General features: G+C 37.4%; 1 protein-coding gene across 9 annotated transcripts in view; it reads right to left on the bottom strand.

The window, feature by feature from the left end:
- UBE3A (ubiquitin protein ligase E3A) overlaps positions 1-17,231 on the bottom strand; it is an 88,578-nt gene that overhangs the window by 23,902 nt on the left and 47,445 nt on the right. For all 9 annotated transcript variants that reach the window (XM_030571017.1, XM_030570984.1, XM_030570966.1 and 6 more), the window contains 2 exons: positions 10,855-11,165; positions 1,535-2,790 (listed from right to left, as the gene is read on the bottom strand). In XM_030571017.1, the coding sequence (XP_030426877.1) occupies positions 1,535-2,790; positions 10,855-11,165 (1,567 nt within the window). The remainder of the gene's footprint in view (positions 1-1,534; positions 2,791-10,854; positions 11,166-17,231) is intronic.

Below are 17,231 nucleotides of genomic sequence, written 5' to 3' on the forward strand. Positions count from 1 at the left end.
CCCCTAGAATTTAAGCATCTAGAAGCCACCTGGAGTTTAGGCAATAACCCATTAGGTTAAACATAACACCATACATTTGGTTATAGCTATAAACCCGACAAGCAGTGAAATCACTAAGCACATTCTTACTCAAATGATAAAATATTGGTACATGGAGTAAAGTTAAGCTTCACAACAACCTGGCTGTTTCTCAGGTGCTGAATGTCTCAGATGAGTTCAAAGGGAAAAAAAGCCATTTTCCCTCCACAAGTTCCGTGCTAGTACTTGAAGCAGGACTCTTTTCAGTTTGGTCATATTTATCACCACCCAAGAAGCAGCCACGCTGTTTGAAAGTTAAAATGTACTCACAACATTGAACTGGGAGCTTACTTGGGGGCTCTCAATTCTGCTTCTTCAGTAACAGTATAAACTAAATAAATTTAGTATCACCAATGTAGTTTATTAGTAACAGAAATTACAGGTAAACAGTAGCTGAGCACCCAGAAAGACTTGGAAGGGGAGAAGTGGTCTGAGACAAGCGAACCTTAAAAAAAGGTCACAGCTGTGTTAATGAAGGTTCTGTCACAGATCTTCACCTTGGGTAGATAGGAGTCCTCCTGCCTACTCCCTTTCTGTTTACAGTTGGCTTTAGTACTACCCACCTCATCTCTTTGTTGTCCAGTCCTAAAAAGTTAAGTTGTTATATTCATACGAGAAAATATGCTTATAACTTCTCTCCATTATATGTTATTTAATTACTATATACTATTTTTCATAGTGAATGACTTGCATAACCCACTAATTCCTTTGTGCTCAAAAGCGGTTCTAGCAATTTTTGCTTTTACACTGAGTTTTAATTTAAGAAGCCATATCCTTAGAGTAATAAGGCTTGTCAGAGTACATATTAGCAGGTTATTGGTGCAGTTTTCAGATGCTCGAAGCCACCCTTCCTTCTGCCCTACAAGCTGTGGTTTACTAATATACTTAGATGAAGCCACAGGAATATTTTAAAATGTAAGTTTTGCTCATTGTGTGTGCATTCAAAAAAAAATTTTTTTTTAAAGTAGAACGAGAAACTTCTCTCTTTTGTGGAACTCAATGTAATGGCTTTTGTTCAAACTCCCTCCTGAAAAATAAAATTCACCTTTTGACTAAGGTCAAGTATAGAACATTTCAGCCCCAAAAGATAATTTAAAGAAAGTTTGTTCCAGGGAAAATAAGGAGCTTCAATAGACATGAAAGGAGTTGGCATGCCAATGTCCAGTAGCAAGGGCTGCACTCAATACCGGATACCACACTACTAATGGACAAGATGTTTATCAATTTAGGTTCAAAGTCTGCAAACATCAGAGGGGTCATGCTTACTATCCAAAGTAGTCTCATGATACTGTACCATCAATAGCGTGTGCAGGATAGGACCTCAAGTTTGTATGATGCATTTCACCTTGAAGAAACCTAATAACTAATAAGTACATTTTTGCTTTTGAGGTAGTGAAGGGTTCTAGCTACTATTACAGTATAGCATGTTTAAGTTTTACACTGTTGCATGACTTACCCTGACAAGTGCATCATCTATGATGTGATCACGTCTCACTTTGAGTCGCAAATATGGGTTCAACTGCTGTCCTTGAACTAAACTGTACAGCACAGTTATGCGTCGTTCACTGTACATGCGGATTCTATTGTCATAATACAATCCCAGGTTCTTGGTAACAGCATTCAATATAAAGGGACATGTCATAAAAGAGAATTTGTTTTCTGTTTCTACTTTGAAGAAAGTGTAGTCTTTGTCCATTTCTAGAACATCATTCAGTGGTTCATTAATAAATTCTTCAAAAGGGATAAGTGGTTTTCGGCAATCTATAGTTTTTACACCAAGCTCAGTTTCCAGTGGGTCCACTCGAGGCCCTTTCTTATTTCTTCTTTCCTCACCCAGAAGCTCTTGAAGAGTTAATTCACTGGATTCTGGGAGGGGCTCTTCATCTTCTTCTTCATTGTGGTCTGTATCCACATCCCCTCCGACTACATTTGCATAGTAAACCATTTTCAAGCACTTTGAAGCAGCAACAATGGCATCATCATCATTCACTAGATTGCGACTGTTGAATTCATTGCTTATGACTTTGTAGGTGATAAGCTGTTGAAATGTTTCCATCATTCTCCGAATCTGCTCTGCACTGTACTTAGACCACAATCTGACTAGTTTTGCTTGAGCTGCAAGGGGTAGCTTGCTCATTGCTTTGCAAAACAATGGCAGTGCCATTTCCAGATATTCAGGGCTATGAAGATTACCATTCTCCATAACAATTACAAACAAATTCAGATAGTTAGGATCCCGAGAGTACACATTATGGTAAGTCAAGTCACATTCTACATTAGGTGACAAGTATACAAGTGCATTTAAAAAGGCAGTTTCTATTTTTTCATTAGAAAGTAATCTACTGTAGACCCGTCTGACTGCTTCAATATCTACAGATACTTCATCGGGGCCTAATTTTTGTAGGTTGTTATCTCCTTGTGTGTTGTCACCTACTCTTGATGAAGATGATGCTGCTGCTCCGGAATCTTCCTCCATCGCAGCAGCTGAACAGGCAGCTTTTTCTTTTTCATCTTCATCCTTATCTTCATCCTTTTCTTGAAGAGACTTCAGCTCTTCCTTGGTATGCTGCTTGGCTTTTCTGAAACTTTGTACCAATGCCTCAGCACTAGAAAACACTCTCCCAATGACACGAATTAGAGGAGAATAGTCCTCTTTCTCTCTACACAGTTCAAGAATTTCATCTACCTTCTCTTCTGTTAGGTAAGTCACATCTATAAAGTTAAAAAAGAGACCACACTTGAAATTTACTTGATACAGTAAATACATTCACTTTTTTATCAAGTTGCAATGATATACACAATTTTTTACCATTATCGCCTCACATTTAATACCTCCTACCATGACATTGTTGAATGAGTTTAAGACAAATTTACTTCGTAATTTCATTAACATGGAGAAACAAACTCATCTATTTACAGCAGATTCACTGTACTTGAATGTTTTATTCCTTACTTCTACGAAGCTCTGTGACCTAGGAGTCAATTGCAATAATGAGATAGCTTTGCAACAGAATTGCAGGAAAAATGAAATACATTTGGTAATATATAATGGTATTATATCCTGGAAACAAAGTCACTAAAATGTTTAAATGTGTAAAACTTTAAAAACCTTAAAGCATGAAGACCAACCCATCAACGTACTTGGTAAAACCGTCTCCATTTGATGTTACAGGACAGGATACCATTGTTTTTAATTCATTTTTTCACAGTCCTTAAAAATCTGTTGATCAAATGCCCATTAAAATAACTAAGCTGAAAATTACTAAAAGTATGGTCACTGCTCAGTAGCAACTATTTATTTTAAGGTACCATAAGAAATGTTAACTTTTTAAAAAATAGATTCTTCACAAGAGAGCTAGACAGTTGTTTATTCTGTGATACAGTAAATGAAGGATAATATAGTCATTTATAGTAGTAATTTCTGCAACAGTTTAAAAAATCTCATGAATATGAAACGTCTGAAAAGCATTCAGAAAAATATATAATCAATATTAATCTCAGAATTCATGCTGCAGTGTATCTGACATACACAATGGGTTTTGAATCAAAGGGGTTCTTCTGTATGTGCTGGGCCACTTTATTAGTTAAACAAACTAATAGATATTCTTAAAGTTGCCTACTAATGTTAAATTAAGTCTACACAAGTTGATTTTTAAAAAGGTAGTTTCAGTGGGTGCCAAACTGTCATTCTCATAGATATGAAAAAAATCTTATTTTGGTGAACGATTTATTTAAGATTTATCCTTTTTCCTCTTTACTGTTGCTGCTTTTTTCCCCACTCCTTCAGAAGCCTTTCTGAGGCCCTGATCTTGCAAACAGTTAAGTTGTTTGTAAGTTACTTATAAATTACTTTACCTATACCAATCTCATTGATTTCAGTGAAATTACCTATAACTATGCACATAAGTTACTACCATGCCTAAATGTTTATAGGATCAGAACCTAAAAAGGTTAATAGATCCAAAAGTTAGAAGGGACCATCGTGATCATCTTGTCTGACCTCTGGTATAACACAGGCCAGAAAACTTCCCCGAAATAATTACTTTTGAATTAGAACATCTCTTTTTAAAAAACACACCCAAACTTGATTTAAAACTGCTGCTGGTGGAGAATCCATCACAACCCCTGGTAAACGGTTCCAATGGTTAAAAATTTACACTTAATTTCCAGTCTGAATTTACCTAGCTTCAATTTTTAGCCATTGAATATTGTTATACCCTGGTCTGCCAGATTAAAGAGCCAAATATTTATTCCCTATGTAGGTACTTATAGACTATAATTAAGTTGCTCCTTAACCTTTTCGTTGTTAAAATAAACAGATTGAGCTCCTTGAATCAATTACTATAAGGCACGTTTTCCAAACCTTTAATAATCTTCATGGCTCTTTTCTGAACCGTCTCCAATTTATCAACATCATCCTTGAATTGTGGATGCCTGAACTGGACACAGTATTCTGGCAGCAGTTGCATCAGTGCCAAATATAGCAGTAACAGAATCTCTCCACTCCTTCTCAAGATTCTCGTTTACACAGCCGACGACTGAATTAGCCCTTTTGGCCGCAGTGTTGTACTGGGAATTCATGTTCAACTGATTAGCCGCCATGACCTCTAAGTCTTTTTCAGAATTACTGCTTCCCAGGACGGAGTGCCCCTTTTTGTAATTATAGCCTACATTTAACAATATTAAGACACACATTATTTGCTTATGCTCAGCTTACCAAATGACCCAGATCGCAGTGTATCAGTGACCTGTCCTCTTCATTATTCCACTACCTCAATATTAAGTCACCTGCAAGCTTTATAAGTGATGATTTTATGGTCTCTTCCAGATCACTGATAGAAAGTTAAATAGCATAGGGCAAAGAACGAATCCCTGTGGGATCCTACTAGAAACCCATCTGCTTGATGATGATTCCCCGTTTACAATTACATTTTGAGAACATCCTATCACTTTACAAGTTTTTAATCCATTTAATGTGTGACGTTAGTTTTATATTGTTGTTTTTTTAAATCAAAATATTGTGTGCTACCCAGTCAAATATTTTACAGTAATCTAAGTATATTACAGCAACACCATTATCTTTATCAATAAAACTTGTAATCTCATCAAAAAGATACACCAAGCTAGTTTTACAAGATCTATTTTCCATAAACCCATGTTGATTGGCATCAATTACATTATCCTTCTTTAGTTCTTTATTAATCGAGTCCTGTATCTGCCACTCCATTATCTTGCCTAGCATAAATGTCAGCGTGACAGGCCTATCATTACCAGGGTCATCCTCTTTACCCTATTAAAATATTGGTACAACATTAGCTTTGATCCAGTTTTCTGGAACTTCCCCAGGGTTCCCAGATGTAGTGAAAAATCATCATTAGCAGTTCAGCAAGGCCCTCAGCCAGCTCTTTTAAAACTCTTGGGTGCACGTTATCCAGATCCGCTGATTTAAAAATGTCTAACTTTAGTAGCTATTGTTTAACATCTGTGATATTATGCCCCATATTCTTCATAGAAATACTGTTATGATATGAATATGGCATAACTAAGATGTTTTATGCAAAATGGGTCATGTGAGGTATCACTGGAAAGGTGATGATTTATTGAATGTGATTATCCAATTTGTATGCATGTATCATTTCTGTATCTGAAGTTAGAAATACTGAATATGCAATAATTACAACCATGTGTATACTTGGGGAATGCCCACCAGAAAGTATGCAATCAGCCTGGATAGGCCATTAGGAAGGACAATAGGACTTTGAAGGTACTAATCTCCCACCTTCCTGAGAAGTTTCCTGGGATGCTGCTTTGACACTGCAGGGTCGTGTGATCATGTCACTTGGTACAGGTTACCATCCTGAAATGCTGGTACTTTTCCAAAGGAAGGGGGTTGGAACCAAACTAGGAAACAAAGCATTCCTGCCACATGCAAATCTTATTTAAGGCTGGAGAGCGAGTTAATCTTGGCTCTTCTCCACTGTCTCCCTGCCCAAGAAGGAAGACTGCTAAGAACTCTTGAGGAAAAAAAGGAACTAAGCTGGGGGAGGTAGGGATTAAGCCCAGGTGAGACAGACCAGATCAGCAGTTTGAGCATTGGCCTACTAAACCCAAGGCTGTGAGTTCACTCCTTGCGGGTGTCATCTAGGGCAAAAATCTGTCTGGGGACTGGTCCTGCTTTTAGCAGGGGAGTGGACTAGATGACCTCCTGAGGTCCCTTCCAATCCTGATATTCTATGATCAGAGAAAGAAAAATGGAAAATTAAATTTCTGAGGAATATGTTGCAGATTTAATAAAACTGGCAAAATATAAGGATTACAGAAGTGTGGCTGTGCAGAAAACCTAAACTCTAAATTTCTCTAATAATCCGTGGAAGTTCATATAGGAACTATGTTCCTGAAAATAGAGGAAGGACTCTGATCTTTAACTTCTTGTCCATGTGGAAAAAAGCAGACTCCACTCATTTGCATAAAAATGTTATTGCTAAAATACAAAGCTGTAGTACTGAATATACTTGTAGTTAATGGAATTACTTTCTAGTACACTTTAGGTTTGTTGCAGCATACATCTAGAAATCAAATTGTGATATAAAAAGAAAGTGATAGTCAACTATCTCAAACATTTTCGGTTCTATGCCACACGATAAGTCTCAAACTATGTTTATGAAGTACTAAATTCACTGGCTTTGGACTACAGAGGTTATTAGCTGTACTGTATAACAAATTGATCATTTTATGATAGTGATTATTGTTGAAATATACTGCAATTCAAATCTCATCCACTTCCAACAAGAATATATGTATAATATTCTTTTATGTTAACATCCGAAAAACATAAAACATATCTAATGCATGTTTCTGACCAAACAGCTTGCATTCCAGGCATTTAACACAAGTTTTATAGCTTCACACCTTATAAGCACAGTCCAAATGATCTGTTTATATATGGATAACATTACCAGTGACATAACTACCACCATACCAGGCCAGTCCAACATCTTGTCTCTAATAGTTATCAGCACCAGATGCAAGAATTCCCATAGCGAACAATTACAGAATAAAATGGCCATAGGAAAGTATGTCTATCACTTCCTATCAGTTAGTGCTAGACATATGAGGTTATATATCCCTTCTAATTTTTTTCACCTTCACCTTCTCTCATGCAATTATGGATGATTCACATTACCCATACAAAAAGATGACGCTTTTTAAAAAAAAGTATTAATCGCTTGGTCTCGATGTTTCATAGCAATGAGTTCCATTTGTGTGTCATGCACAGTATTTCCTTCTATCATTCAGTGTTTGCGCCTTTCAATTTCACTGAATGTTCTTGTGTTATGAAAAGGGTAAATAAGATCCCCAGATCCATCACTTTTGCACCATTTGTTATTTTGTCTCTATCATGTCCCCTCTTAGGAGTTTCCTTAAACAAAACAATCTTTTCAATCTCTTTATACGGAAGCTTTTTCAGGCCTCAAACTATTTGTCACTCATCTCTGGACATCTAATTCGGCCATTTTTTAATTTTTTTTTTTTTTGAGAGTGATCAAAACTGAATACAGCTTTCCAGATAAGAGTGTGCCTCTGATTTATATTGTGACATTATATTGTTTTGAGAAATATTTTCTAGCGCATACTTTATACATCTTCATGTTTGCTTTTTTGAGTGTCATTAAACATTGCATAGAGATTTGCACTGAGCTCTTGACCCCTCATCCAGATATTTTTCCTGCATGGTCACACTTTTTAGGACTCAGCAATATGAGTAGTTCAAGTTATTTCTACCAAAGTACATTATTTTGCATTTTCAACAGTCACTTATTTGCTACTATTTACCCATTTATCTAGTCTTGTTACATCTTTCTGATATTTGTCTCATTTAACTTCCACAATTGTGAGTCATGTCCTAATTTTGTCACCTCATTATTCATCCTGTTTTCCAGACCTTGAAGGTATACATATTAAAGAACAACAGAACATGGAACTTTGGGATATCTCACTGCCAATCTTTTGCCTTGTTAAAAACTGACCATTTGTTTCTACGCTGTCATCTGCGCTAGATGTTCTGTACTGTCCATGAGCAGAAACAGCATGGTGCTATGGCCATGGTCAGCAGCAGCAGCATAAAGCACCCCACAGAGAATTTTCAGCAATGAGTCAGCAGAAGCTCTAGCAGTAGTTGCCACAACTACTCCCCTGGCTGCTCTTGGAGCACTGCTAACTCCTTGGAGGGTTGCTCCTTTCTCCTGGGCTGACTGAAGAGACAGGCTGATGTGACTCCCTTCCTGAAGTGATCTGACCAAAAGGAAATGGTCTGTCTCCTTAACAGCAAATGAAACAAAGGTCCCCTACTTTCTTCTATGAATTGGGGCTGCAGCTTTTTGAGACTGCCCTGAGTTAGGGAAAAGCTCACTGTTGGGTTTAGGGTCAGTAGCACAGACGGCTAAGGCAAACCCATATGGTTGTTTAACAATGGATTTGGTGGGCTTTGTTTGGGGAAGCTGTTGAGCTTTTCAATTTAGTAGCTTCAAAACTGCCATTCAGAATCAAATGTAATAGCAGGCTGCTTACCCTTTTCCTTGGCATTCTAAAATTTGATTGCTGTTTCCCCAGCAACTGCAGCTGCAAAAGGACCACAGCAGTAATTCAGGATTTCAAATTCCTCAGAAGGAAATTTTGGTTCCAAAGCTAGTTGGGAGCCTCAAACAGACTTCAGAAGTTTTTTCCTCTAGGCACTAATGCTCTGCAGAGGATGGTCAGTCTGTCCAAGCAGCTATGGAGACAGGTCAATACTGGCAGGTTCTGCAGTGGCTGGGGCCTAGCCTGAAGCAGCGACTCACAAGATTGGTCTGCCTCCAGAGTTCCAAGGAAACCACTGTCTAGAATCTATGCACATAGCTGTGAAGAAGTAGAGAAACTAAAAACACCCTGTTAAATATAGAAAGATTAAAGATGTAGATTAAATAGAATTCCCTCACCACAAAAATGCAGAACATGACACTTGCAACAATCACTCTGTCTCGATGTTGGTTCCCTTTCCCCACCCTGTAAGAAATTAGGGGCCAGGTCCATCTCTCACTATGTTTTGTATACAGTGCCTAACACAAATGGTCCCCAATCCTGACGGGGGCCTCTAGGTGTTGTTGTAATATTACAAACAAACAGGATGGCACACTACAGGTGCAATACATCCCTTTATCCTTTGCTAAAAAGGTTATACCTTCCTTTTAGTTAATTGTTAGTGAATCTCAACTTGCATGTCTGCACAACCTGTTGCAACAGTATCTTAGTAATACTAATTTTGGAAATGTGATAGGCAGCTCCACAGTTAAAGGCTTTGGGTTTTTCAGTGAATGTGGGATTTCAGTCTTTGCTAGGGATGAAAGTAAAGTATTGGTCATAGCCAAAGTTACACAAGTCTGTCAGAGTACAGATGTAATTTTCTGGAAATGCAGAAGTAAATAGGTTCAACTGTTTTAGTGTTCAAAACACACTTATGGGACATTTATGGGATGCTGTATTTTTTTCAGATCTCTAACTTATAAATGAATTTGTCTTAGCATATGTTTTAGCTTTTATAGATGTAGGTCTAAACAAGATCTTTCCATAGACAGGTATTTTTTCCCGTTAACAACCAAGGCATTAATATTATACTTCCTTAGTTGTTTTTTTTCTTTTCTTTTTCTTTATGACATTAAGCCAGCAAATTTCTGTGTTTACTGTAGCAATCTTATCTGTAAGTTAATGATTTGCGCGTGTGGAATATCAACAGGCTCAGCAAAAAAGCCACAGTGTAAGAATTGGCTGGTTTTCTGGAGTTTGGCCATAAATCCTCGTCATCCTAGTACCAAAGGAAGGTGCAATTCAAACCCAGACTCTAGAATCGACTCTATTTTGACCGGCTCTGCCTCACCCAACCTTGAAAACCATGAAACCTAGCTGGCCCTTTTGCTGTTCCTTTCCTCCTTTACCTGTCTGTTCCCAAACACAATTCAGAGGCCAAAAATGAAAAGTGCAATCTTGAGAATCTATTCAACTGAGGAGTCATGTGACTGAGCAGTAAACTGGCAGTACTGAAGCATCTGTTACATTAGCACATGACAACACTAACTTTTGAAATTTTAAGACAAAACAAAAAATGTTTCCATAATAACCCAACCCACCCATATATTTTAGCAGGGATGTGATGAATATCCAGTTTGAAATCAATTCTGGACATGAATCCTGCCCTTTTGTAGTATTTGTAAAAATCTTATTCTAAAATGCAGCCCAAATACCGAATACTTAAACAGTTACGTAGCAACAGTCATGGCCTGGCTTCCTTCCCCTCCACACCAAACCTGCAGCTCTCTTCCACTGAGAGCCTTAGGTTCCCTTTCCAGCATTTTATCCACAGTGCTTGAATTCAATGCCTTTCCTTCCATATATAACCCCATCTTTTTCTCCAGAAATCTCCATCCAATTTCCCGCAATATCTAGCCTACTCCAGTACAGTTCTCTTTCCCTTCCTCCATACAGGCTACCAGTATCCAATGTTACAGTAGTGGTTATGAATATCCACCTACTTGCTATCCAACAATTCTGAACATCCTAATAATCAAATCACTAGTTTTTATTGCAGTATCTGCTTCCAATCTAGAATCCTGTATAACTGTTCACAGATGATACCCAGAGTTGTAATTTTAGATTTATATACTGGAGATGAGAAAGAAATCTTCAAGCTTCTAACGCCATCATTTTTAGGGATTTTTATTTTATAAAGATTCTATAATGCCTTACCTTTAAAGTCATCTCTCGGGCCTTGCATTTCCTTCTTGTTCATTTTTCTGTCAGTACAGGAGTTGTTATGGGCACCTTTGGAATTGTTTTCTAGGTAAGCTGAGCTCGTTCCTTTCTTGGAGGGATGAGGATCACAGAGTTTTGCATTAATCTTATAAAGCTCGAGGGCCTTAATGGCTGCTGCATTGTTATCCATACGGTGAAAAGTTGGACAGGAAGCACAAAATTCATTCGTGCAGGCTTCATTTCCACAGCCCTCAGTTAACTGGTGGTAGTAGCGTTCTATTAGATGTTTTGCAGCTGCTCGCTTCCTGTACCAAACATTCAAACAGTAAGCATAAGGATTAGTATGGCTTTCACATACAAAGGTCATTCAAATTATCATCAAAGCAGAGATTAGTCAGACACTGAAATAAAACACTTCTGAATCAAAGGACATGCATTAGGAGATTTTGAAAATGCAGGATTCTTATTCTGACAAAAGAAAGTATATTTAATGCACAATTTAGTTGCAGGTCATATGTAAATTGAAAGAAAAGCAGATTTTTACCATGTTTCTCCAGCACTAAAAGTTCTCAGTTCTACATTCAAATGTAATACTTAAGTTTGCTAAGAAAATTCTGCTGGGGGAAACTAACTCACTCAGTTAAAACTGAGGTATAAATTAACTGAAGCTAAGTATCTCGATATTCCAAATTTAGAATTAGTCTTCTGTCATGTTACAGGCAACATTTCACTTGGTTGGCTGATCAACACCTTGCATAAGCACTTGCATGACACTGTCACGCAATCTGAAAGTCTTGTAAGTTTATGTTTTCTTTTATAAAAATGCTAGAGTGACATTAAGTCTGTCCAAGCTGAAAAGCACCCTTTGATTAATTTAGGACCCGATCTTGTTAGGTGCTGAGCACCTTCTACTCCCATTGAAACCAGTGAGATATAGATCCTTTAAAAATTACATTTCCAGTTTTACAGCATTCCAGGAGCAAAAACGGAATTCTGTCCTATGTTTATTTACTTAATACTCAGAGCAATTACACTGCTGAGAATAAAATAAAAGTGGATCTGAAGCCTAAAAAACTATTTCCCCTGGCTCAAATAAGGCATTTGAACCCCTGACTATCCTTTCAACAGATCTTCCCTTCTCTTTTTTTTTCTGATTATATTTGGTGGTGCAGTACTTTCTAAAATAGATACTAACCCAGTGCCACGTACTGTCTCAAAGATACAGCTGCCTCCTTCCCCCTGCTTTCTTTTTGAAGTGACAAACTGCAAAGAGGAAACTCATCTGAGCCTAGCACTGTCAGTAACAAAAATCCTGTAACTGGGCAATGAATGATGCAGATACAGCTAGATACAAAGATGACAGTGGAAATATGTTGTCACCAGCACTGGCTGTGCGCCCAGAACAGCTGTAGAACCTCACTGCTCTGCACTGAACTAAAATCTTGAGTATCTGCTTCCATGGGGTGTCTGCATTTCATCAAAGAGTGAATGAGCAAGGTTCTATTTTATATTTTACCATTTAATTCTACTTATGCCTTCAAATAGTTCTGTAAGGCATTATAATCCTTTCCTAGAGTTTTACACTTGTCTAACAACAAGATTTAAATAAAACATTATCCATGTGAAAATGAAAGACTATATTTAGATACGTGTTACAAACTATAAATATTTACTCTATCTATCAAGTCCCGAGATCAGAATTCTGCCTCCCCATGTAATAGCTGATGACAAATACTTAAAACTGAATAAGGAACATTTTATTGCAAATGTTTAGATGTTTTCTTCAACTTTTGTAGAGAAAACATAATACTGAACTCAGGGCTTAACAAGCACTGTACAAGTTAAAGATGACCGACTTTTCAAATATTTCATTTTATAGCACAAGTGTATTCACAATTTGTCACCTTGATTTTCTGAAAGCCCAATTTGAGCTCAGAACCAAGAGAATATACAAGACATCCCAGATACATCACACAGAGCCTAAATGAGCAAGTAAAAAGAGATGTGCCAGCAAAATCAAGTCAACTATTGCAGATAGATAAGCCAGAAGCAGATTAGAAATGTTTAACTACCAGTCCAAAAAAAACAAACAAAAAAACCCCAACATAGGAAAACCTACCACTGATTTGTTTAAATTTTTTTCCACGTTGTATCCATTCACGTTACAAAATTAAAGCAACTTTTTACAGCCACCCCTCCCCCACTTTTGCAGACCTTAAATATAAAACTGTAAAAACGGGCCCACAATTTAGATACATTTATTTGGGAGACCTTAATGTCAGAAGTAAGGGATTTTGATGTTTGGAAGTGGATAGATACACTATAAGAAACAAAGATCAGTTCTAATTTCATGTACATGTGGTTCTTTTAAAACCAAACATTAAAGCTGCTTTTGGCTTATTAAGGAAAGTGCAGGCCTTGCCTTGATAACTCATTTGTTTGCTTCTCTTGCAATTACTACAATGCATTACTTTTACCACTTCCCATCATGGAACACGTACCCAAATGAAGTCCAAACCACTACTTCTTTCATATCTCATACCCCTCTTTAAGACTATTTTTCCATGATACATACAAGATAATTTTTTTACATAAAACCGTGATGGTCCAACAATAGCCACATAATATTATTGCTGTAACATTTGGCCTTCCTTAAACCATTCCCTGCAATGTTATGCTCACTTATTTAATCATGTCTAAATTTAGACTGCAAGATCTCTGGCGTAACCTTTGTTTTTTATAAAGTCCCTAGTATTTCTTTGGGTGTTATATACACCAGTATAAATCCTCCTTATTCTGAGAATTTGGATCCAGCCTATTTAGACTAAAGTGTAGGTTAGCATCTTATATATTTAAATGTAGAGGAAAGGATCAATTAAGAACATAAGAATGGCCTACTGGGTCACAACAATAGTCCCCGTAGCCCAGTATCTTGTCTTCCGACAATGGCCAATGTCAAATGCTTCAGAGGGAATGAACAAAACAGGGCAATTATTAGGCACTGGTCTGGTCAGATCCATGCACAACATCTCACTTTGGGAGGAAATGCTGTGCTTAGAAGCAGTCTGCATTGGGAATCTGCTCTTATGCCTGTGAGAGTAGGTTTTTTTACTTTCCTGTTGGGACTTGTCCTTTTTCTTTGGTACCAATGGATCCAGGACATGGGACATGTTCACAGGGATGCTCACTGCTGGAGACGGACGCTGTATTAGTGGTTCTGGTCTCATGGCTTCCTCCATCAAGTACTTATGGAGGCAAAGCTCTCAAGTGTCTTTGGTTTGGGGTGAGAAGAACCTGCAGATGGAGCAGTGAGCCGTGATATGTGCCTTCTCAAGGCAGTGAAGGCATCTCTGGTGCTCATCGCTCAGAGAGTGAGCAAGGGCAGGAGAAAATTTTTAAATCCTGGAATCCAGAGCATAGTCCTTATGGGTGGGGATGTTCCCCGAAGAGAACCACAATTTACTTATTATCTATCTCTAAAATAACAAAATACAACTATCTAAAATTATGAACAAGGAGTGGTCATTCTCAGAGCAAAACTAAGAGCATGAAGGAATAGGGGTTCCAACTCAGCGGGAAGAGGTAACTGGAGTGGTATTGATCTGCACTACCTATTATACCCTTGGCTAGGAGCAGGAAGGAACACACCACGCACATGCAGGTCAGTGGACACTACTGCGATGTGTGGAATACATCTAGGACCATCACTCAAAGTATACACAGGGTTTTAGTCTTAAATACTTGCACATCTCACAGAGTTATTGAAAGTATAATGACAAAATCTGATAACGATGGAGGGGCAATATAAATACCTATTTGGAGTTAGATCAGCAATGAAATTATTAATGTTGACACTAGGGACTGATCTACACTATTTGTGTACCAATTTAAACATACTCCTATTTTTCTATTTCTATTTTAACTATTTTTCTGTATCTAAACCCATATAGTTAAAATTGTGCAAAAAAAGTGTGTGGAAGTGACAAACTAAAAATGGAAAAAGACTCTTATTCCAGAATGTGTGTCCAAACAAGGAATTATACCAGTCCAACTAGAGTGGTATAAGAACGCCAGTAAATTTCCACACATAGACAAGCCCTAAGTCAAGCAGGACAATAGAAATCCTATGTAGACTCTGCTCAGTTTAAAAGTGTTATATAGTAATATTTACACCTGTACACTGTTTGAATGAAACAGAATATTTCATAGCATAGTACTCCTGGCACGTCTAGTTTCTTCCAGAAATGTGTGTGTGTAAATTTCTCCAAAATCAGAGACATAATTTTGCTTTTAGATATTACAAAGAAATATCTGAAATCTTGGTTTTTATTTTAAATAAATTTTAACTTACACTGACTGTTTTTGTAGAATAATGGAGAATGCTTACAGACATCCCTTTACAAATATGCCATAATTCAATTACAAATAACCACCAGTTCAGAGGTGTTTCAATTTTTATTAGGCACTAGCCTCATAAATTTGTCTGTCTGTCTGTTCAGTAGTATAATTTCGGTTGCAAGATCATAGCATATAGCATGTCCAAGGCTCATATGCAAATTGTGGAATAGATTATGGGGGATTTGTTTTACTGAACAATTCAAGAACAGTTTCTTCATAATAAAAAGAGAGAGTATATACTTTAAATACATAATAGCACATGAATCTGCATTTTTCAAATAACTCAACACTTGCACAGAAATGGTGAATAAACTAAACATGTAAGAGCAACACATACATAACTAGGCAACCAAGCAAATGAGAGCTACATAAACATTTTGCCAGCTTTAGAAGAAATTTAAAACCATATCTCTGTCTACTGCTTTATTTTGAATAAGGAATTCACAAGTAAAATTCCAAAGTTGTGTTATCTGGTGTTAGCCTAGGTTATTAACTTGTGCAAAAAACCCAACCTTTAGGTGTTCAAATTACATAACACATTTTTGAAAGAAGAATAATAAAAGATTTTGTAGTAATTTAGCACAACAACAGCATAGAGTATGGTGGGCATTTAAAAAAAAAGGATTACACATTATGTGCATGCTAACTTTTATACTTTTCTGCACAGAGCAGCATCACTATTTAATGCCTTTAGAAAAACATATACATTAATGTTCACTGAAGTTTACAATCTCCTATACTAATTAATTCAGTAGGAATTCAAGTACCAAGGCAGCATTATCATTATCTAATTCCTTTCTTTAACAAGCACAATGAAAAAAAATCTGCATTAGATTATCCCCAACAAGTGAATGATGTCAACAGGCATCACGTGGAAATTATGGAAGTAAAAGGAAAACAGTGCCCATTTTCTATATAAAAAATGGAAGAAAAATCATTTAAAATGTTGATGTTTTAATTCATGAATTACTGTTTCATTTATTTTTTATATAATAAAGGGCAAATAGGAGATCTTCTAAGACAAAACTTTAAATCACTGATACAGCTGCAGTATTTTTATAATGTACTTCTGGAAACAACTGTAGCTGAAACAAAACAACTAGCAGCTAACAGTGAAATGTATGTGGAATTTTGGAGGCAGGCATTTAGGGGGATTTTTGTCCTCTTCTTCCCCCCCTAGAAGGAGGGACTACAAAGTTAAGACAATGATGACTGCTGAGGCAACACACTAGAAGTGTCCCAAGGAGGAGAGGAGACAAAGAAGATGGTCAGATGTGGCAGCTGTGGCATGTACATCTGATGGAAGCTACTTATGCATAAACTGTTACCTGATAGAGCCTTCATGGCAGAAAAGATTCAAGGACTGGAGATGATGTCAGAATTCAGATGGGGAGCTGATAATTTAATCTAAAAAGAGGAGGTGGCACAAACAACTAAATATTTATTCATCAGGTGTCCACAAAAGGCTCTGGAGGGCAGACTACCAGAGAAGGAGGGTGATCAATGGAAGAATGTGACCATGAAGACAAGGAAAAGACCAGCTAGTGGAAGTGAAAGAGAGTTGAAGGAGGAGAAGAAACAGGCAGATGGGATGTCCAGGAAGAAAAGAAGGGCAGCCAGACCTTGCAGAAGAGAGAATGGAGATAGCCAAGGACTGGAGCCCAAGGAAAAATGAAGATGATGTACAGAGGACTGCAGAAGAATGTGAGATTCATACCAACAGGAAGAGACATGTCTATGTGACTAGGGACTCCATACTAAGAAGAATTGACAGTTCTGTCACTCGACCTAATAGAGACAGAAGAGTTCATTATCCATCAGGAACAAGGATCCAAGATGTGGACGTGAAGCTCAAAAGGATCCTGATGAGAGTGGGGGGAAAAAATCCACTGACTGCGCTGCATGTTAGGATGAATGACCTTGCTTGATTCCCAATGGACTAGATCAAGGATAATTACAGTAGGGTTGGAAAG

This window comes from Gopherus evgoodei, chromosome 1 (assembly GCF_007399415.2).
Source record: "Gopherus evgoodei ecotype Sinaloan lineage chromosome 1, rGopEvg1_v1.p, whole genome shotgun sequence".
In the NCBI taxonomy this organism is placed as follows: domain Eukaryota; kingdom Metazoa; phylum Chordata; order Testudines; family Testudinidae; genus Gopherus; species Gopherus evgoodei.